A 23475-nucleotide genomic window follows, 5' to 3' on the forward strand; every position below is an offset into this window, starting at 1 on the left:
GAGCCCCCGCCTTAATGCTGCAAGTCGAGCGCTCGCCCGCGCCCTTTGTTCCATGCTGCAGCGCACTGCCTTGGTCTGTCTGTCCGGCCCGCTTCTCTGCCCATCCCAGCCAATGGGAGTTTCGCCATTAGCTTTGGGCCTGATCCCAGCGAAGCCGTTGCTGTTTTTTGAACTAGTTCCTCTGGTGGGGGAGAACTGGCATGTAGCGTGGCACGGATCTGGTCCTTGACTGGCACTGGCACATTTCCCCTCCCCTGCAGGGGCCAGGGCTGGATTTATCCAGTAACGGACCAGGAGTGTTTGTAGCCTCGTTGTGAGCTCCTGGTCACACTGCCTCCCCAGGAAACCAGTGCGGCTGGGGTGCCAATGATGTCCAGTCCTAGGGGGGCAGAGCCTCGGTGGTGTAAACTGGTGGAGCGCCATAGCCTACTGAGAGGATCCCAGGGTTTGGCTGCTGGTGCTCTCCATAGGGAGAGTTTTCCCAGGGGCCTAGCCTGGAGCCTCCCTGGCTCTTGACCCCAAGTTCAGCAAGCTCTGCCTGAGAAATGCCTGGGGGGTTTGTCTGCCCTCGATATAACACTAGGGGTGACTCCTGGGGAGGGGGGTGCCCATGGACTGCAGCTCAGGGCCCACTGGGCCAGTGCAGGGAGGCTGGGGCAGTCCTGGTCTGTTCTGGCTGGCCGGGAGGCAGGATGGGCAGGAGGGAGCAGGATAGAATCATAGAATACAGGGCTGGTGCTTCCATTTAGGCAGCCTAGGCAATCGCCTAGGGCGCCAGGATTATTGGTGGGCGGCATTCTGCTGGAGCGGGCAGCAGGCGGCTCCGGTGGAGCTGCCGCAGTGGTGCCTGCCGAGGGTCCGCTGGTCCGCGGCTCCGGTGGACCTCCCAGGCACCACTGCGGCAGCTTCACCAGAGCTGCGGACCAGCGGACCCTCCGCAGGCAGGACTGCGGCAGCTCCATCAGAGCGGCGGGACCAGGGCACCGGGTGGCGAAACTGCCATGCGCCTAGGGTGCTAAAACCCCTAGTGCTGGTCCTGATAGAATATCAGGACTGGAAGGGACCTCAGGAGGTATCTAGTCCACCCCCCTCAACGCAGGACCAATCCCCAACTAAATCATCCCCGCCAGGGCTTTGTCAAGCCTGACCTTAAACCTCTAAGGAAGGAGATTCCGCCACCTGCCTAGGGAACCCATTCCAGTGCTTCATCACCCTCCTAGGGAAACAGAACAAGGCGCAATGGTTTTAAGTTGTAGTGGGGGAGCTCTAGGTTGGACACTAGGAAACACTAAGGAAAACACCGTCATCTGAGCCCCTAGAACCCTTCACGTGACTGCTCTAAACCTTTGGCCACTGAGGAGTCCGCAGAAGCCAGGCCGGTGGGGTTTGCGGGGCAGCGGCGCCAGGGGCTTCACCGGCCCTCAGCCTTTAATGAGCCAAGCGCGTTTCCCCGGCGCCCCGCAGGACACCTTCCCCGGGGAGGGGCCGCTGCCAACCCCTGCAGAGCGCCCGCTGTCCTCGGCTCTAACCCTGCGGATGTCCCAGCAGAGCCCCGGCTAGGTGCGAACGGGCGCTGCTTTGCCGGACCCAGGCCCGCGTTTTGTTCACAACCATCATTTGCGCAGAAGAGCGAGTGACTCTGTGGATTCGGCATTGGGAACTGCAGCTTCGCGCCTTCTTTACACGTGTCCCTCAGTCGGAGGGAAACCGGAGCGGGGAGGGGGGCGGGAATTATTCGGTGCCAATGACGGAGCTCGTTTCGGCTCAGATTTTCTGGTAGGAAACGTAACCCTCAAGATCTCTGTTTACTCGACAAACCGTTTCACACCTTTCAGCTCCAGCTGTTCCGGGCCGGTGACGTGAGCGGGCACCTATGTCCCATGGTCCGGTTTCTTCTGCTCGACTGGGTGACAGCTGTGGCCTGACCGCCGGGTCGTGCACACGTGGGCTCGGTTTCGCGTGGATCTGGGTAGCGTGGGAGGGCCGGGCGGTGAGAATTATTCACAGCAAGGTGCAGGAAAGGGAACTGGACGGAAGGGCTGCAGCCTGGGAGAAGATCGCGGGATTGGGGCTGTCAAGGTGCGTTCGGATTCACAATGGCAGCTGGGAAGTTTGGAGCAATGTCCAGTGAAAAGGGAATGAAAATATCCGCAAGCGCCATTGCTAACAGAAGCTGGGGCGGGGGGGTCCCACTCACGTCTGGGGAGTGAAGGGAGCTCGTCTCTAGTCTCTAACGGGACTTGTCCGCTTGCACGGGGCCGGGTGACCTCCCAGGAGAAACGCTCCGCAGACCGTGGGGTGCAGAGCGGAGCAGGGACAGGGGCGGACACAAGCCTTACGGCCACACAGGTTTGGGTCAGTGATGCCCCCCCTGTCAGCGTTCCCCAGGGGAGCCGTAGCAACACGTGGTCTGGTGCCTGGTCAGAGGCTTTCTCGGTTTCCACAAAAATCCCCTTTTCTTGAAGATTTCATAACTCCTGGGGAAGGGACTGCCCCGTCGGTGTGGTCTGGGCACTGATGGGACGGGTTTCCGACGTGTCTCGCGGAGCGCGAGGAGTGTTACCGCGTTTACACGTACGCAGCTTGCGGCCCGGGCTCCGGCAGTTCGCTTTGTGTGAGGGTTTTCCCAGGCAGCGCCGCTCCCTGTTCCCTGTGAATTACTGAAGCGTCTGCACGAGAAAGTGGAGCCCAAACGCTGTATCTTCTTTTCTCCAGCGCAGACACTGAGGTGTGGACGCCGGGCAGAGGGGGAGCTGGAGGTGGGTCCCGGAGCTGACACTGCCCCTTGCAATCCGTATCGGGTCGGGCTGCGGGAGCCGCGGGCTCGGCCCGAGGGACAGCAAGGCGCACTAAAGGAAGTTATTTGACAGGGAAATGAAATAGGACGAAAAGTTAAAATAACTCGACGGGTCGGATGGAGCCAGACAGGCCCGACGTGCGCTCCCCGGCCCCAGGCGCTTGGGGGTGGGGGGCGGAGACGGGAGGAGCTGGGCCCAGCGCCCCCCTTGCCCTGCTCAGTTCAGGACGACGCCCTGGCGTTGCTAATGCTGCAGTTAGAGCTCGGGGGTGCTCGGTCCCTGCTCCCTTCGGCACTGGCCGCTGTCTCTGCCTCGGACAGGCCGAAGGGTCCTGCAGCGCCGCAGCAGCAAACGGGCTGCGCATCCCGGGGAAATGCAGAGACACCCCAGAGACCAACGAGCCAGGTGAGGGCTCCACGGCCGGGCCCACCCTGCAGCCGGCCAGCAGAGGGCAGACTGCACACGGTCAGCCCAGGCCGGCGCCCAGAGCCTCAGACAACTGCACAGGCAACAACCGGAGCGGAGACTCATGGCGCGCGAGGGCGCGCGCGCGCGCACACACACACACACACACACAGCGGAGACTAATGACACACACACACATACACACACACACACAGAAAACAGGAAGCAAATGCACGCACACACAGCGGAGACTAATGACACACACACACACACAGAACAGGAAGCAAATGCACACACACAGACAGCGGAGACTAATGGCACACACAGCGGAGATTAATGACACACACACACACCGGAGACTAATCTCTGTCTCTCACACACACACAGAACAGGAAGCAAATGCACACACACAGAGCGGAGACTAATCACACACACACACACACATCGGCGACTAATGACACACACACACACCGGAGACTAATCACACACACACACACACAGAGAACAGGAAGCAAATGCACACACACAGAGCGGAGACTAATGGCACACACAGAGAGAGCAGGAAGCAAATGCGCGCGCGCACACACACACACTGGAGACTAATGGCACACACACACACAAGGGGCAGGAAGCTAATTCACACACACACACGGGGGCAGAAAGCTAATGGCACACCCACACACAAACACATAGTAGGAGGCTCACGGCGTATGTATATCTATACAAACACACACAGCAGGAAGCTAATGTGTACACACACACAGCGGAGACTAATGGCACACACACACAGAGGGAGAAAGAGAGAGCAGGAACTCATGCACATACACACAGGGCAGGAAGCTAATGGCGCACACACACACACACACACGGTAGGAGGCTTATGGCCTATACACAACACACCGAGAGCTGTAAGAGGCTAGTGACGCACCCACACACCACACAGACACACTGCAGAGGCTCATGGCGCACCCACATATGCACAAGTTTCACTCCCCACGAAGGCTCCCTCGGCACAGCCCGGGTCGGTAACACGGGCCCAGCCGAGTCTCACTCCTTCTTGTCTTAGCGGCCTCGGCAATGATGCTCCGAATTGTGTAGTTCTGGCCCAACTCCCGGCAGAGCAGCGAGCCCGGCCCGGACCCTGCACACAGCGCCGGGGCGGGCACAGAGCGGCTTGGGCAGGTTTCCTTTGGGTTGATTTCGATGATGGATTTTTGTGTTTTAATGGTTTGATTTAAGTTACAGACGTTTAAGGAGCCGCCTTCGCATCCAGGCGGCCAGCCGAGCTGAGCAGGGCCTGTGTAATAGTCACACGCGGTGAGACGGTAGCAGTTACAGTCTTTGGTCTGATTTCTGTCGGAACAGTGACCCCCACCCCAGGGCCGGAATTAACTGGACGGCTGCGAGCCCGGACCAGGGGGCTCCCCTTCCCCTCTGACCTCTCCCGCCGCCCAGTTGAGAGTTTTAATCAGAAGTTAGGGAAACGCTTGGAGTGAAGCGAGACCGGCTCTAATTTTCCTCGCCACTGTAGGAGATAATTGTGGCTGGGGTCGGGGAGCAGCCCCCGGCAGGATGGGAACCGTAAACAATGCCAACGAGAGGCTCTTTCTGCGCGGCCGAGCTCTGAAATCCAAGCAGCGTCCAGAGTTGAATAGCCCAGGGTTAGCTGCAGCGGGTTCCAGCGTTAAATTGTCCAAGCCAAACCCCAACAAGCCTGGTCCTTTCCGAAAGACTGAGCTAAACTGTGAATTTCGGTGCGAAACCTGCCTGCGAAGGGCTTTGCCTGCAGCCCCACAAACAGAGCAGCCAGCGGTCACCCTTAACGCTTGTTCTTCTCATTGAACACCAGCGGGTTCGCTTGGGCCCCTTCCCTCCCCGCCACAGCAAACCCCTGCACAGAACTAGGGTGACCAGATGTCCCGCTTTTATAGGGACAGTCCCCAGTTTGAGGGCCTTTTCTTACATAGGCTCCCATTACCCCCCACCGCCTGTCCCGATTTTTCACACTTGCTGTCTGGTCATCCGCGGAATCCTGGCAGCCCTGGCTGGCTCGCTCTCGGAGGGGATCCTTGCCCCGCAAAGCAAGGGGCGGCCGGGGCGGTAGCCGAGCCTGACACCCGCACGACGCCGGAGCATTATTTTGTCTTTTATTGTTTGTGCGTTTCCCGTCAGGAAACACACAGTGGGCACAAGCCCGTGGTTCAGAGCGGCCCGGTGTCCAGCCGGCCAGGGGCAGCACGGACCGCACTCACTGGTTCAAACTGCCCCGGCAGGACTTGGCCGGCCCGTAGAAGGCCCTTGGGTAGCCGGCAATGCGGGGCCGTGCGGCCACGCTCGGCGATTCCCAGCCTACGGAAATACAGACTCGAAAATACCCGCTGGCCGCGCCAAGCCCGGCTCGCTGGGAAGGTGTAAAGGCGCCCAGCTGACCCCTGGATTCGCTGCGCTGAAGCCCGCGGGCCGCGCTCCCCGGATCCAGGGGGAGAAGGGCAGCGGGGAGCTAATGCCTGTCCCCTGCCCTAGTGACTCCTCTGCTGCAGACGCGTCCGAGCAGGGAAGGGGCCGGGAGCGCAGCCCGGGGCTCTGCTCAGCCCGCGCGGGCCAGCGGGACAGGCGCTCCCCACCAACATGCAGGGCACCCAGCAGCGGCCCGAGGTGACAAGCTACGCTTGCGGCCAGTGGCCAGGCCTTCGGGCCTCCTGCCCCGGCATCTGCGGCTCTCCAGCTGCATCAGCCCGTGACCCTGAATCCTTCTGAAGCCAGGCAACGCAGGGCCGAGCCCCGCAGCCGGTGCCTGTTGGGCCAAGGCCAGGCCACTGGTGGGGCGCAGAGCCCTGGTACCCAGCAGCCCGGCCCAGCGCCCCGTCGGCTGCAGGGGGGTCCGCTCAGGTTCCTCCCCAAGGTGGGCCAGGCGGCAGGAGCCCATCTCGGCAGCGCAGGCCAGGTCGTGTGGGATCTGCTGGCGTTTCAGCTACCAGCCCGGGTCGGGGAACGCAGGTCACGGGCACTGGGCTCGGGGGTTGGGGTCAGCCGCCTCCGACTTTGGCGCGGGGGTGGGGGCCCGCGGGAGCTGTGGCTGTGTCTCGTGCCAGGCCCCCAGCCCGGCTCTGCCCACAGCCCCGCGCGCAGCCAGGGCTCCTTAGCAGGCGGCCGTCCGGTCTGCGCTCCGGCAGGGTCTGCGGGAAGGTGCAGTTCTCGGCCGGGCCTGTCGCCAAGGAACCGCGGCTCTGGTGCCAGGACAGTGCAGGGGCGCCTGTGCCCGGCAAGGAGCAGCCAGCGCCAGCCCATCGCGGCTCTGCTGAGGGCAGGTCCCGCTGTTAACACTTCCGCAGCCAACGTCCCCCCCCAGGCACAGCTGCCCCAGACACGCGTGCCTGCCCGGGGGGGAGCCAGGGGCTTGGGCCCCTGGCCGGGCTGCGGAGGGCAGAGGCAGGCCCAGGGTCCCGGACACGCGTGGGAGGAGAGGCCACTGGGACACGCGGGCTTGGGCAGCCCGTGGGGCAAAGCCAAGCACAGTCACAAGCCGCGACGCGCAGCTACATACCCCAGGACAGGCGGGCAAGCCCGAGGCGCGCTGCCCGCGCGGGGCCGCTAACTCGAGTGGGATGCTCCAGGCAGCTCCGGTCACTCTGCCCCCGGGGGTCGGGGAGCCGCGGGGACACTGTCCCCGGCCGGGGAGCTCCCGAGAACGCAGCCCCGGCTGGACGCGGCCCCTGCTCGGGTCACCCCGAGCCACGCGCACCTGGGCGCCCGCGGGGGTTGCGGGGACTCGCGCCGCGACGGCACTATTTGACGTCGAGGAGACGGATCACCGCGGCGCAGCGATACCAGGAGCGCCAATGGAGTTCAAATGTCAGCAAGTTTGAGGAGGGGTGAGGCGGCTCCGCGGGTGGGTGTGTTCCTCCGCCGCAGCCCCGCTCTAAACGGAGCGGCTCCTCGGGACGCGGCAGGGCACAGTGACTGGGGAGCGCCCGGGGAGCCCGGCCGCCTCTGCCCTGGATCTCCCGCGGCGCCCGCCGGCCTCCGGCCCGGGCCCCACCCCGGCTCCGGCTCCGGCCTGGTCGCCGGCAGGTGACCCCCGCCCGGCGCCCGGCTGGAAGCATGACCTGACGCGATGGGCAGCAGCTTCCACCCCGGCCCCGGCCGCGGCAGCGCGCCTCGTGCCCCCGATAGAGCGCTGCTCCCGCCTCCCTCCCGCTGGCAGCGCGTCCCGGCCCTGCCGGCCCCGGGCCGCCCGCCCCGGGCGCCCATGACATCGCCGCCGGCCCGAGTCCCTGGACCGGCTGGCTCAGCCGGGCCCGCCGGACCGCGCCGCGATGCTGGAACGGCATCAAAGTGGAGAATCGCCCGCTGCGCGCTCGGGCGCCGCCGCCCTGGCGTGTTGCTGGTGAGTCGGCTGTGCCCCAGGCCGAGCGCCCCTGGGCCGGCTGCCCGCGCCGAGCCGGAGCCTGCCGGAGGCAGCCGCTGCCCCGCGCCGCGCCGGCGAAACCGCCCCCCCCCGCACGGGCAGGCGGACGCCGGGTTCACTGACGGACTTCGGCGGGAGTCGAAGTTTTAAATGACCGAAATCCCTATTGCTTAAAAGTCGGGGCGGGCGCTGAGTGCGGGCAGCCCGGGCCCTGCCGCCCGCGGACCGCGACTCGCCACACGCACTTCGCGGACTGTGCGGTGACCCCGCGCCAGGGTTTTGCAACTTCCCCAGGCGGTTTTGCGCGGAGCAGAGAGTCGCTAGCAGGGAAGTGGGGCCGCGAGCCGAGGCTGCCCGACGCAAACGAAATCGCGGTGGTTTGAGTTTGGTTCGCGATCTTGTTTCATGGGAGCCGGTCCTGGGGAAGAGGGGATCCCGGGCCAAGCCGCGGCAGCGCTCTGCCTGCAGAGCCCGAGCTGGGGCGCAGCGGGAGCGTTTCGGGGGCCCTCTGCACATGCCTTTTACATCCCCCTTTGCTGTTTCCTAGGGTCCGAGTGTCAGAACCAGGCGGTTTGCGAGGGCTGCCAGCGGCCGATCTCAGACCGTTTTTTGATGAGAGTGAACGAGTCTTCCTGGCACGAAGAGTGTTTGCAGTGTGCAGTGTGTCAACAAGCCCTCACCACCAGCTGCTACTTCCGGGATCGAAAACTGTACTGCAAACAAGACTACCAACAGTAAGCCACCCTTCTCCCTTGCCCCGCACGCCTGCCCCCGGGGCGCTCAGGGCCCTTCTCGCCGGGCCATAAGCGCCTGCCGGGCCTGGCGCTGGGCACAGGGGATGGAACATGCTGCCCCGGGTCCCCAGGAGCCTCGCACCGAGTTCTGCTGCCTTGGTGGGAAACGCCAAAAAGTTTTCAAACGAAAACCAGAACAAGCCCCTAATGGTGCGGTGATCAGAGAGCGCCCAGCCAAGGGCCGCGCGCCCGGACCCCAGAAAGATTTGTTCGGGTTCAAATGGCCAAGCTAGAAATGTGCGGGGGGGCGGGTTACTAGTCACGGATAAGCGTTAAATACTCCGCTGCCCATTTAGCAAAGGGAGTTTGCATCGGGTGGTTTTATAAATGTTAAATAACACCGCGGTTGGTGTCCGAATGACAAGGGGGTTGGTTAGTTAGCGCCCCAGCTAAATTCGAGCTCAAATCGTTTGAAATTCGTGCCGGGAATTCGTGGCGTTTTGAGGGAAATGCACCGCCGGTAAATAATTCTCGGGTTGAAGAACAGAAATGCCTTTTCAGTAGAACATTCCCCGCGCGGCAGTTTTAGGTATTTTGAAGAATTTAATATTGGTTCTAAAATCAGTTTGTTCCAAACGTTATTAAAAAAACTCGAAATAAATAACACCGTGGGCCGCTTAAGTGAGGACGGCGTGAAACTCCCGGCAGAGCCGGGGCACGGGCTTTTCGCGGGGTGCAGAAGGGACCAGTGGAATCCCGGGGAGGCATTTCACAAACGGGATTTGTAGCTGGATTTTTAACACAGGAATTAAACCCGAGTGATCGGGCTGTTGGGTGAAGTGTTAGTTGGGTTTTTCACCGGCCTTTTGTTGCGAGATAACGAAAAATCGTTCCTAAGAAACCGTGCGAAGTATCAGCAGCCCCGTGTTGTCATTAGAGAAGAACAAGCCCGCTCTGGGGAAGGCTGCACAGGCAGAGCCAGCGCTACCCGGCCGGGGCTGAGTGCGAGCCGCTGGGTGCAGAGACTCACCTGGCTAAAAGGACAGGAGGCGGCTGGTCTCCAGCTCTGCCTCCTGGAATCGCCCCGGTGTCCCCGGCCGCCCAGCACAACCCAGCCGAGGCACCGCAGCGGCGGATCGGCTCGAACACACAAACCCGCAGGCAGCGGCCCCTGCCCGAGGGCAGGTTCCTGCCAAGCTCCACCTGCTGCGCTTGGCCACTGCCCGGGCAGCGCGGCTCGCGGCCGGTCCCCGCCAGCCCGGGAATGAGCCGCCGGCTTCGCCTCTCTGGGCCGGGCCACGGAGCGGGCAGGCTGCAGGGTGCCCCGGGGACAGCGCTAGGCCCCAGGCCGGCCCCTCGTACCGCCTGGTGCGGCGGCTCAGACCAGGCCCGGCGGACAGACCCGGGGGAAGCTGCCCGGCCGCTGCCATGGAGCAGGGCCTGCCCCGGGTGCCAGCTCCGGGCGCAGTGGGGCCGGGGCTCGGTCACTGCTGCTGTCTGGGGGCCGGCTCGCCCCAGGGCGTGTGAGCCTCGCCTGCCTCCCGCAAAGGCCGCCGCCGAGCCCCTGATGTGCTGCGGACAGAGCGCGGGGGGACTCGGCCCCTCGAAGCCGGTCCCGCTGCCCCGGCCGGGGCCAGAGGCTCCAGAGACGCCTCCGTGCACCACTCCTGGCCTCGTGCCTCCCCAGAGACTTGACTTTATTTATCCGTTTATTCCCCAAATGTCAGGCTTTGTATGCAAACCAGCCCGCCCCAGCAGCGATGTCCTTCTGCCACGCAAAGTTCCTGCCCCGCTTAGCTGCTTGGCCGCCCCGCAAAAGCCACTTCATGCTTGTCACTAAAATTTAGGGTCCGTTTTGTGTCGGGAGGGGGTTGAACATGGGCACTTCAATCACTAGGACATAATGTGGCTCTGCTAGAAGTCTGGCAACAAACAAAGAACAACAACTATTGGTTTGCATCAACTTTTGTCAGGCATTCAGCAGGCTTCCAGATAGGGCCTGAAGTGCCTTAGTGGCAACAATGTGCATTTCATAGCTACAGCATGAAAATCCATCTCCATGGAAACTAGCAGTAAATGCTAACATGACATGCTGAGTAGAAATATTGTTAGGGTTATAACTCCTGTATGAATGGCCTAGATGGATGTGCCCCTACTTAGGAGTTACAATAGAATGTGCAATTTCATACTGCAGCCTTAACGGATGTGTTATTAAAGAAGCTTCAACAGACCCAGATACTGCTATATGGAAAACAATAGCTGCCTGCGCATTGTCTTACTGAACTGCACAGATTCATTTTGGGGGGGTTGATTTTAACAAGTATTAATATTTTCTCATGTTCCCGTTTTGTAACAGTTACAGAGAATTTAGTTTTAATAGATATGTCAGATCCATGAAATGTCTGACTGTATAAGTAAACAAGATACTTCTCAAGATTTTTTTAAATTAAGAAACGCTCCTTTGGATACCCACACAAAATTCTTTGAAATGTAAAAGTGTTAGGAGCGGCATGCAGGAGATGATTCCCTTTGCAGTCTGTGTAAAATAACAGAGTTTCGCAAAAAGACAATATCTTAGAAAACAAAACAATGGACTGTCCCTTTATGAAAAAAATTCTTTGTTAGAATAGAAATAAATCCTCTTCAGAATTTTAGATATTATCAAAGGCTTCTAATTGTATAGGGGAAAATAGGGTGTCCAGGCTGATTAGCAATAAAAAGATATCAACATGTTTGCCTTTGTTGAATCACAGCACCTAGTGTGACATTACATGATAACCTGCTGTGTGTGCCCCCAAGGACTGACAGCAGAAGTAGTTAATAGTAAAGGGGGGTAGGGGGAAGACATGGTAAATCAAAATGATTTTTTCCTGAAATTTTATTAAATTTGAAAGAGAAAGCATGTGAAACTAAACTGATATTGTTTCCATTCTTCCTCTGGCAGCTGTGTTTTAGGCTGTTGGAAATCTTCTCTTATTAGTAATTCTTGTTAATTAAAGTGTAAAAACAACTACACACACTTCCTTGGTCATGTGGTGTGTGCACAAGTTTTATCAGCAAGAGTGTGGAGGGTTGCATTGCCCATATGTGGTGAAGCTATGAGTGAGCTGTGCCGTCATCTCAAATTGAAGCCGCTACAAACCTTTACATCCCGCCAGAACGTGCCATGATGTATACGCACATGTTATTAAGAGATGCTTTTTTAAAAAATTGCAGCTCAAGGGATATGAAGAATAGTATCAGTAAAGTCAGATGTTTGTGTTACCCTAAATCCTATGTACGTACATGGCTCAAAAAAAAAAGAAAAGATTTCCAAAATTTTCTTAATCACTAAAAGTTACTGAAAATAGCTTTTCTGTATGTATTAATGCAATTGAAAGACCAGAATTCTCCAGAACTCCCCAGGACTATAGTCAAGTGCTGTGTGTATCTTTGGAAAACTTGGGTCTCTTCTTTCCAAAGAAAGCAGGCTTCTGAAGGGTCAGATATCAGACCTTAAACCTTCCACAGGGTCAGGAATTATTGTTGCCTGTCCTCTGTAATTTGGGGTTTGTGGGGAAAGGAGGAAACTTTTTTTTTTTTTTTTTGGTGGTTTGATTTTCTCTTCTTAAAATAAAAATGGTGTCTGTTTGCAGCTGTACTTGGGTTTGAAATGTTAGAATAAATACTGAGGGAGATGGATTAGTGGCCAGGGTGCAGAATGAAGTGGTCAAAGGTGCATGATAAATGAAATGTATTACATGAATATTTCCACTACATCACGGGGCTCCATGTCTGTGACTTTGTGTATTTCAGCATCTTGGTCATATGTTCAATTCTATAAATATTTACAGGAGGTGGATAGTACAGACCGATCTTTTGGTTTTGACATTAAATATTTATTTTGCAAAAATTTTACATTACTGTTAGGGCAGAGGCGCATTTGGTTGCAAGTAGTTTAAGTGAAGACAACACGGTGCTGTAGCAGACACTGAGAGTGGGATCTTGCTAGCCTAACTCAAGCAAAACTGTTGACTTCAATGTGAGCTTTGCCAAAGGAAGAGTGACAGGATTGGGCCCAAAGGTGATACTTTGAACTTGGAAAAAATTAGTTATTCCGCTGATATACAGAAACATGCTGAATGAATACTTATCAATAATAAAAAACCAAAAACCAAAAATGACGTTTCAGCTTTTGCAACAGTAAAATCTAGTGCAGGTTATTTGCTGTATTGAAGTTACTAATTGTAGTATTTACAGCAGTGTTTTCTGCTACAAAAACATTGGTAATTTGTAAACAGCATAATGTTTTCCCATTTACGCTCTCCTCCCTTCATTTAGCTGTGATTATATTTTTCTGCTTTGCTGTGAGCTACGTGTTCAGGGTTACATAAATATTGTCTTATTTCTTGCTGCTTGGTAATGTTCTGTAATTGTACATCTAGTTTTAATCTTTTAAGGTATGATGGTTGGTTTAGCTTAGTTGCTATATATATTCTTTGTAGAACAATGCTTACTCTGATTGTAGCTTTGGAAATAAAGGTAGTGAAGGAATTCATTTAGTCAAGGAATACAGTTGTAAACGGAGTTCAGACATACAAGCAGCCAAACAGCTAGATTAGTTAAAATTCCATATTTTTCAATAATTGGTTTTGCATTTTGTTTAGGGAAAGAAAGGGAAATATTTAGATTTTTATCCAAAGTACCAAGACATATCAGGCATTGTATTAGCATTCTTATTCAGTCCCGGAAAAGAAACATTGCCGCATGTATTGATGCTGTTCTAGATCTCTGGGCCTTTGTTTGTCAGTGATTATGCTGATTTTTTTTTTATGTGAAATCAACAAGGGTCAGTGCATGACTAAGAGACAAAAGAAGTGCAATGGGATATCATTGCTACACTAAATTTTAGCCTTTCCGGGTTCTGCAAATTCTCTCTGGTGAGTGAGACAGTCAAACATATTTTCCAGTTAAAATATTTTTTAAATTGAAAGCAAACTAAAGCTTCATGGTAGCAAATGTTTCCCATTTTTTAAAATGTTGTTTTATTTTCCAGAGAGAAAACATGTATATCCTGAGAGTGATATGTAGACAAAATTCAGGGCACAAGAGGTGACTTGGGCTCTCGGATTCAGCTACATGAGTAGGGATCCTAACTATTTACTAATAGAAAGGTGCTGTTTGTTTTCAGTTTCACATTCTTTTAGTCGGTGCACTCATCAGTACAAATTTTCAGAATCTGAACAAGCAAAAATTGGGCAGAGCAATGCCATCCCAGTCTGTTTCATTTACCTCTTCTGGTAGATTGGCAGTACTCCTTGTTAGGCTGTTGTTAAGAAACAGCATAAATGTTGATCAGAGCTCAGAGATCAGGAGCAGTATATGCATATGTCCAGAATATCAGATAATGATTAATTTATGGCATCCATTAAAATGCTAAAAAGTGTTTTAAATGCTCTGGTACTTTTGCTGAAAATCTAAACATTCCTGTATATCAGATCAATCAGCCACATTAAAAATGTTTTGCAAAACTAGTTTTTAATAATACCTCTAAACAATTCCACTCCTAAAGCTGAATTAAACAAAGGCACTAGACATCAGGAGCTTTTAGGAAATGTTACTGTTATTTCTCCCAGTGACGTCTCCTGAATAGCCAGAGACCAGGCAGAAAAACCTCAACTTGCTGCTGTGTCAGCAGGAATTCATCCCCATGTAACATGTATAAAAGGTTACAGAGAAGATAATTCCACAGACTCTGAGAAAGCATGGTACCAGCAGAGCCATCAAGGAGACTAAGTTTTGGTTTAGAGGATATTTTTAGTAAATGTTAGCACGGAAATGGATTTCAGCAGGATTTATTAATCTGAGGGGACAATTGTTTTTTAAAATATTCATTGAAACTTTTCTGGAGTTTTAAATTATTAATAACAACATAATTATTCTTACCTGTGGCAGAAAATTTGAAGAAAGACCTTTATATAATGTGGGTTATGTACAATTATATGAATTAGGAGTAATGGATACTTTCTAAGGTTTAACTGTTAATTATATATAGAAGAATAACCAATACATAGAACATCCATTGTGAAAATATTCTTCTTTGAAATATATTGTTGATATCTATAGTTCATACTCTGTTAAGAGAGCAGATGATTTAAAAAAAAATGGGGGGGCAAAATTTGAAACAGGTAAAAAACATACATGACATTATTTCAACAATAAATAACATATCATGGTCATGGTAAAATATATGAATCCTACTGTATTTTCTGAGATTAACTATGTTATTGGTTTATTTCCATTCCAACTATGTGACCCATCCATATTCATCTCCTCATCGATCAGCATATAACGATTTATGAAGCTTAAAATGCTTGCTGCCAGGGGGACTTGGACTATAGAGGGATAATTAGTAATAATTAAATACTTCTAAATATAACAGGGGTGAAATGTCCAGGAGAAAAAGATATATTTTTTACATTCTACAATTATGATTCAAATTTAAGTGAAGAGTAATTTTCTTTACAAGATACGTTTTTATGAATTTTTGTCTAGGAAGTGTTTGCTTTTCATTGCTTACCATACCAAGGTGAAGCAAAACATTAGTGTACTTAATATTTGCCCTTCTATTTGAATGAAATGTATAGTATGTTCATTCTGAGCTTAAGCTTGCATTCCCGGCACACTTACCATGGATACAGTGGGAATTTTGAGTATACAGGGAATGAGGATTGGGTCCTCAGTAGCTGTAATGAAATATCGATATATAAATATAAACATTCTCTCTCTGTGTAATGTGTATAAATGTGCATAGATTCCTCCCACACACACACACAGATATACACCTCTGCTGATTTGCCAAAGGAAGTCATTTTGGAAGCTAGTAAAATATTCTTTTAGCATTATCATGAAAAGGGGAGGCAAGTAGATTTTGCATCTCAAAATCTTATGCTGTTCAGTTTTCATGGCAGTTGTGCAGGGCTTATAAATGTCTGTATAGCTCAATAATGTTTCATAATTTTGTTAGAGGGTGATTTTGTGCGTCTTGGCCTGAATTAGATCGTTGTGTAGAGGAAGTAAAGTCGCAAGTGGGCTGTCGATTTTAACCCCTAATGAATGACAATAAAAAGCGTATAACGTTGGCTTCCAGTATATAGTTATACCAAACCAAAAGGGGTGTCTGCAAAGTAACTACAGATAAACTGTTTCGTATACTTATATTTTCCTCCTCTGCTTTGTGTGATATATATCATGCTGTTTACTAAGTAGTAAAAAATAAAACCCGTTGAGCAATGAATTATGCAGTAATTTCTAGTTTAAAAATAAAACAAAACCCAAACCACGTTTTTCTCTTGGATGGTGAGGTATAAAGGTTTTCTTGGCATGTTTCTGAGATGACTGCTATACTTTCAAAGCAAAGTTTGACTCCTAATGAAATGATAGTCTCTTCTTCCCTACAAAATATAAAAAGAAGCACACGTTTATTCTAACACAAAGGAAAAGGTTAGTCATGCATAGTGTGAAACCTGACAGCTGAGTTAGCTAGAGGCCAAATTCTGAAGTCAGTAAAGTTGTTCGGGATTTATACTGGTGTAACAGAAAGCAGAAACTACCCTATCTCTGTAGCTGACTTGAAATATAATAAATAGGCAGCTAACTATGATAAAATCTATTTGTAGGACAGGACTCTGAAACTCTACAATGCTGGTATCAGATGCCTAAACCTATTACTTAAAATGCATTTTTAAAAAAGGATAGTATGGGAATCTTATGGAAGCCAGAAGTGGTCTCTGAATTAAGACATTTTAAAAAATGTAACAGTGAACCATATGGAAGTTGGCTCCCAACAAGAGGCATTATGGCAGCATTGGTAACATTTGGGAAATGAACTCAGGTTTTTCTGTATGAGAAATTGGGTAAAAATACATTTGACTTGTAACTATCAATATAAGGTAAATGCTGAAAGTGGCCATGCTAGGTCTCTGAGCTGAGGGAGCAGAACATAGGAGATAAGAAGGCAGATCACTTTAGGTCAGAACGAGCTGACTTTTGTTTTTCAGTAAAAATCTCTGTAGTCTTTATATTCTGTGTACTAATAGGCAAAATCCCGCTTACCTTATTCAGGCACATTGTCCCGTAATTTCTAGATGCTTCTTTAAATTCAGGATCAGTTTGAGGCAGATATTTGATAGTCTGTTTTGTTTAAAGCTAGCAACTCTGTTTTTGGTTTTGAGTTCCTGGAATTATTTTGGCAAGAGTGATATTTCTCAAATTCAGTATAGGGGCTGGTTGTGGGATGTTTTTGGTTTTGGTATGTCTGAAATTGCTTAGAGCATTGCACCTTGCCCAGTTGATATTACTTAATGCAGTCAAGGAGATTTGGCCCGGGCATTGGCATCAGGAGGTCTTATGATGAGTAAAGATAATTTATGATTGTAAAAATGATGGTGGCGGGGGAATGAGGATGTTTGCTCTCTGGAAGAAATGAACAAGCTGTTTTCAAAACAGATTTGCAAAATAAACACCACTTGCTACTGAATATATTTATATTTTGAAAAATTATTTTTTCTTTATACAAACAGATACAAAGAAAATACACATTTACCATTGCTTTTTACCTGACAGTTACTGTACTTGCAAAACACCTTGTAATTACAAGGTATTATTTATAGCAAGTTATGCAGTTTAATACACAGTATGTAGAATTAACCCGTCTTATAATAAAATATAGTTCATAAAGTATGATACTTGCAATATCTTTTCAAGAGATTAAAAGATTGTTTCCCAAAGAGCTAAGGATGTATTAGAACAGCCTTGCAAAATCATAATGGAAATTTACCAACCTCAGTTCAAAACCTACTTGCTTCCCTTTTATCATGATGACTGACAAAATTTAGAGTATGTTACTTACCCATCAAAAATAGCTATTTGCCGTGGGCAAATGAGTAGACATTTGCAAGGTTGTATTACAGAAAATTATTAATATAATTATTCCTAGATTGTTACTTTGTTAGTGTGATTCATTCTTGAACTTATACAGCGATCTGAGTACAGAACTTGTTGATGGTTAAAAAACAATTTAAGAAAGTAGCAAAACTGAATACCTTAGTTCTTAGAGACTTTATAATGCTTCAGACTCTGGCATTTCTATCAGAAGCTAACACATTTATGAAGAATATATTCTCATCATCAAGGTTATTTACTTTGCTTCTGAAATACACCCTTTTCCCCCTCACCTGGACAATATCTTTTCCTACAGATTTTGAGACGAAATTGCATGCATGGAACTCCCATAGACTTCAACAGGAGCCATTTGTGTGGATCAAAGGGCAGAATCTGGCTTTTGATTTTACTGTAATCAGTGTATTATTTATAATGTACTAGAGCACACATGTATTCTCTGTTAGAGCTGGTGGAATTTATATGCATATGCTGAGGACCAAATCCGTCTCGTAAATGACTTCAGTTAGGAAGCTTGCCTGAGTAAAGCAAATAGTATGTGTCCTTTAGTATAATCAGGAGCATCACTTGCTTTGGGTAAGAAAATCTTTCTATAATTGATTCTCTTGATAATGTCACTACAATTGTCACATTTGTGGTTGGGATAGTAAACATGCAAATCGGAGGCTGCAGCAGGAAATGATAATACTCTTTTAAAGCTTTTCCTACCAGATCTAGAAGTTGCTAATTATTTTCTCAGATTGACGGAAACAAAACTTTCCTTGTGTTTCTGTTTACTTGCATTTTGAATACAAATGCACTCCCTGCTATTTCTGAAGATCAGTGACAAAATATGATTCTTGTGACTCATATATGGCTATGAATCGCAACTAGTAATGATAAGGAAGTTGTGACCAGGAATAGCATGTCATTGAAGTAACAAAAATGTGTTAGTGAGAAACATTTGTTCTTTCAGGGCTTGATTCCTCAGTGAGAGTTGAGAGTGCTCAGTACCTCAAAGTCAATGGCAGCTGAGGGCACGGAGCCCTTTGCAGGGCTGAGCCCTAAGGCTGCAGCTTTGTACCTGGCAAAATTCATTACTGAGAGAAAGGTTATAGTTCTCATTAACGTCCACCCCACAACACAGTTGTTTTCAACCCGCGGGACCCTATCTCTTGACATAATGGCTTGCTTACAGCTAACATTTTATACCATTTGGTATTTTCTATTCCTGCAGCTCCCTGTGGGAGCATAATTTAGCAGATTTTCTGATTCAAACTTTTCCTCAGTGTGTCACAATTTTAATCCATTTCCTGGGAGTTCTGTTTGCTGGAGTTTCCTTTTGGTATTATGTATGTATGATAAGTAATGCATCCTATGCCACACAAAGACACAGATTTCTTGGCAAATCAAAATAAAGTACTGTAGAAAATTATGAAATTACAGTGAGTAGCAAAAAAAAAAAAAAGAGAGAGAGAAAGAAATGAATACAGAATAGTGAAACTATTTTGACTCCAACTTTGGGGCAACTCCCAAACTTTGTTACAATGAAATACAACCATTTCTTCTACATACCAGTGACCCAAGCGACATCTACAAATACTCAAGCTCTTCTGCATACATTTAAATGTAGTAAGTGATCTGTGGTAATCAGTCATTCATTCAGCAGCCGTACCACACTTTGATTGTACGCCCTCAAATCCATGCTGGATCTAGATGGATTCATGGGGACCCACAGGCGTAGGCATAGGGCTTTTAATTTCTGTTACTAACATGTTCATATGGGGGTATATCCATCATCTGCTGATTTTTCAGAAATCCTCAGAAGCAATTTTTCTGTTGGCATCATGAGTATTGCATTTGCATCTCTGCATGTGAGAAAACATTTGCTTTTCAGAGATGGTAATAATCCTACAATGAGCTTTGCAGACAGTATAGTCTGTCTGTGCTGGTTTGCACATACAGATGGGCTTGCAATCAGACACCTATTTGCAATCATTTTAGAGAGCAGTCTTCAGGTTGTTGGTGTGCGTTCTGAGCTGTGTTCCCCCTGAGGTTAGTGGCACATTCCATGTATGGTAATCATCAGCATATGAAAACACACTCTGTTTAGAGCCATTTGTGCTACCAGTTCATTGGGCCAAGTTAGGGTCTGACTGAGCCTGTAAATCCTTATTCACATGACTCCTGTGAGTAGTGCCACTGGAGTCAGGTTCTCTGGTATGCAGTGGCTTGCAGTATCATGCAAGGTCTATTTGCTTACAGGATAGAAATGCCTAGAGATAAATGAGTGGGGCTGCTAGGGGCATAAAGGATTGGGTTCTTTGTAAGGTAAAACACCTCATGTTAATTACAGCTTTAACCTTGTGAGCAATGCCTTGTCACAGAGCTTCTTCAGAAGACAAGAGAAGTTCCACCTGTGGAGTATGATCCTGGGGGCCTGCTCCTGCTCATGTTAAAGACAATGGAAGTTTTGCCATTGACTTCAGTAGGGAAAACAGGATAAGGCCCCATATGGGTATGCAAATACTAGCAATTTAGGCTGTAAAGCTGCTTTTTTCGTATAGTTTCATATTGTTTCTCATTTGTCTGCCTGCAGTTTGCTTCCAAACAGTGTTATCTGCTGTGTGCCCAGGCTCATGGCTAAAGCACGGGGATGGGGATCAGGAAACAATGGATCTGTTTCCAGCTCTGCCACTGACTGTACGGCCCTGAGCAAGTAGCTTTATCTCGATTGTGCCTAGTTCTGTGGAGGTACAGTGGGAATGCTGATCATTGGGGCCCATCTCACAGTGGGGTTCACTGAGGCTAAGTTTGTTAAGGTTTCTGAAACATTACAGTCAGCCTGATGGTGAGCACAAGATAAAACCTAGATAGAGAGATGGCACCCTCTGGGTGCAAGTCACCTCTGTGCAGGGGGTCAGCACAAAGCCAGTGCCCCACTTAAACCATGGTAAGTGAGACTTAAGTATTGCATTGGTCTTGTGTTGGCTCACTTTGGAGATCTTTTGATAGAAACACAAGGGGCTGTTGCTGATGATGATGGTTATACATCAGATTCTCTTAATTTTATTTAACAATGTCACTTTATGTCCCAGATGATCAGCACTCAAGAAAATAAATGCTTCTTGCTTTTTGTCAATGATTTATTTTTGATTTTCAGATTTTAGTTTTCCAAGTGTGTAGTTTCTAACAGTGGTGAAAGATGATTGGCTTTTACTGAGCCTTAATCAACCAATACAACAGAACAGAACAAAAAAAGCAAATAACTATACCCCAAACACCTGAAAAGGGGGAAGTGCCAGAGATTCCAGGAAATCCGCTAGAGACTTTGCTGTTAATTCTACGGGGAAGGTGCTTAGATTCTGCTGTGCTGGGTGGCAGTATGAAACCCTGACAGCTAGGGGGATGGAACGAACAGCATGTATGGACTCATATTGTAGGTGCACATCTAAAGGAAAGAAAGGTTGGGCCTAATTCTCCTCTCACGTCACTGTACAATACCAGTGACTGCAATGCATTTCAGTGGTGTAAATTGCTCTGAGAGGAGAAGCAGGTTCATAGTAACCGAGTGTGTCTAAGCATTATGGGCTTGATTTTCTCTGTGTCCAGGCTGGCAGGGTCCAGTTAGGCTGGCGGGGAGTCTCAGCCTTCTGGACCTGGTGTAAATTAAAGCTGCAGAGAAGCAACTTTAACTTACGCCACTAATGTAGTGTCCCTCAGGAGCTTTACGCTGGGGAGAACTGGGTATAACAGACCCTCACTCCTCCAGGCCCTTTCCCTCCTTGAGGCCAGAAGAGGGGTTCAGGCCCGGGGTAGCAGAGGCTCCTTGGCCAGCTTTACACAGCAGGGCCCTGGCTGCTGCTACTTCACCTGCAGCGAGACTCCAGCCGTACAGCTCTAGTCACCGCTTAGAACAAGCCTGTCGCTGAGTAGATGGCAAACAATGACAAAATGTGGGTGGCATGAGCCGAATCCATTGCTGCGTTATCGGTAAAGCCAAGCTCCTGTCTGTTTGGATCTCTGGGACCAGGCATAAACAGTTGCCCTGGGCTTTATTTTCATAGAGTGTGTTTCTCCCTGAGGTCTAGCAAGGAACTGCCTCTGTATTCCTAGGTATCGCTTTGCTCCCAGGGGCTGGTTCTTTCTTATTCTTCCTAAGATTCACTTTTTTCTAATCAAAACACTTAGAGGCATTGTAATGTCTGGAGACATTCTTGTTTTTATTTATACACATATATAAGAAATGACTTAGCTGATGATTTCATTTATCACCATTTGCCAGCGCTGTAAGAGAAGCGCCCATACAATTTTCCTTTGAAAATTACAAATTTGTGACAGTAACAGTGTTATGGCCACATTCTCTCCAGCCATGAGTGTTTATTTTTTGCATGAATGTGACCACGGGTATTTGCACCAGTTTTTACAATGTCCTACATCTGCATCTCAGTTGATGAGTGTCTGGTCTTGCATGCGTGCAGCAGTGCCGTGGGGTTGGACATGGAGGCTGAGACGAGCTGATCATTTAGTGCCAGTTATGAAATGTTGCCAAGTTAGAAAGAAAATTAAACTTTTTTTCTGACAGAAAATTGGCTAGAAAGAGGTGCACAGACAGAGAACTTGGAAGTGCTCTGCTAATATCATTACTTACTCCTCATGTCGACTGTTTATGTAAATCTGCAAGCCCCTGTGTTTGTGGCAGGTAAAATTAGTGCTGTCAGCTCATAGTGCCAAGGATTTATGCATAGTATGTGACACATGTAGAGAGAAATGTAACTATTTCATTGGTAATAACAGGAAACTCCCCTTACGGAATGACTTAAAGAACTCTTAAGGACAGTGCTCATTATGCCACAACTGGCTTCTTATTGCAGACCCACACCCTGCTCTGCCATGCAAGAGCTACAAGAGGGTTATCGTTTGGGGGGGCTGCACAGTTATGACTGAGTCATGCAGTGAGGGGTGATGGTGAAGGGGATTTGGCCACTAGCCGGGGACCTCTTAAGCCCTGGATGGATATTGTGGGATCCTAGGGAAATACCACAGAACTTGATGCATGTTCCTCCTGTGTCAGCATGGTCCCCTGAGAGTCCATCATCTGTGCCTGGGCCAATCCTCCAGGGAATTTTGGGGGTGTGGAGTAAATTAACATTGACGTAGCCCACATTAATTTACTTGGGAAAGTCCCCAGAGACTCCAGGGGGATGCCCTGGAGAGCAGACTTTACCCATTTCTGCCTTCTCCCAGCCCAACTCTCTCCCCCCAGACTGATCAAGGGGGTCAGCATGTTTCCTGCGTAGTGCCAGTCTGTCTCAAGCAGCGATCTGCCCCTGTAGCTTGTAGCCCAAATGAGCGGGATTTCTGCTCCCCTCACTCTCTCTGAAGGAAATACCAGGGCGATGGAGTGCATAGACATTGAAGATAATACTTCATGTATCTAGTCTGTTGACATTTACTAGTATTTAGCTGGTGAACTCACTGAGCTGCTATTTACCTTACAGCTAGGTTGTAAAACAAGCCCAAAGTCAGCAAACTCTCTTTCTTTCATACCCTCTTAAGAACCCTGGAATCCTGGCTGTTGAGGGTAATTGAAGCCTGCTACATTTGTGGCTTTCCTCCCCCTCCTCCCCAACTTAAAAAATCAGCGCATATTTTGGCATTGGTTTGTCAGAGTGCACAGCGGATACATTCAGTGACATGAGCTACAACATGCAATTTGTTGGATGCCACAATTAAACCTCAGGTTTTTTCACCCAGCCATTTAAAAACCAATTGCAAATTGTCACTCAAGCAAGAATACACATAAACAAGGGCAATGCATAGCCTCAATTCCTAACAATGTGATTTTCATCACCCTACCCGTCTGTGGGGAGTCTTCAGCTTCCATCTGGAAGTTCCTCCAACCCTTTCCAGCTACGGCTCTTGAAATAACTAGAACAGAGAGAAAACCAAAATTTCATTGAGTTTATTGCCATTTCAGAGAGAAAAAAGTGTTTGAAAAAGTTGATTCAGGAAGCCAGAGGAAGTTAAGTGGGAGACATTTGCCATTTCATCAGTCGGTTGGTGATAGCCATTCATGTCATAAATGGCTTGTGTCATTTGATGCCAAAAATAACACAATTTTCCTCCCCAAAGGCCTATAGGGTTTTTTGGCCATAAATGTTTATTTGTTAATAATATACTTTAAACAGCCCTGTCTTGACCTCAAGTC

The 23475-nt window shown here is 49.4% G+C and overlaps 1 protein-coding gene and 1 long non-coding RNA gene across 2 annotated transcripts in view; both read left to right on the forward strand.

The window, feature by feature from the left end:
* Positions 1–23475, forward strand: part of LOC142045894 (uncharacterized) — a 503229-nt gene that overhangs the window by 38578 nt on the left and 441176 nt on the right. The window lies entirely within an intron of this gene.
* LMX1B (LIM homeobox transcription factor 1 beta) overlaps positions 8174–23475 on the forward strand; it is a 130418-nt gene continuing 115116 nt past the window's right edge. Inside the window, exon 1 of the mRNA XM_032769261.2 lies at positions 8174–8345. Within this exon, the coding sequence (XP_032625152.2) occupies positions 8224–8345 (122 nt within the window). The 5' untranslated portion in view covers positions 8174–8223. The remainder of the gene's footprint in view (positions 8346–23475) is intronic.

Source organism: Chelonoidis abingdonii, chromosome 24 (assembly GCF_003597395.2).
Source record: "Chelonoidis abingdonii isolate Lonesome George chromosome 24, CheloAbing_2.0, whole genome shotgun sequence".
Lineage (NCBI taxonomy): Eukaryota > Metazoa > Chordata > Testudines > Testudinidae > Chelonoidis > Chelonoidis abingdonii.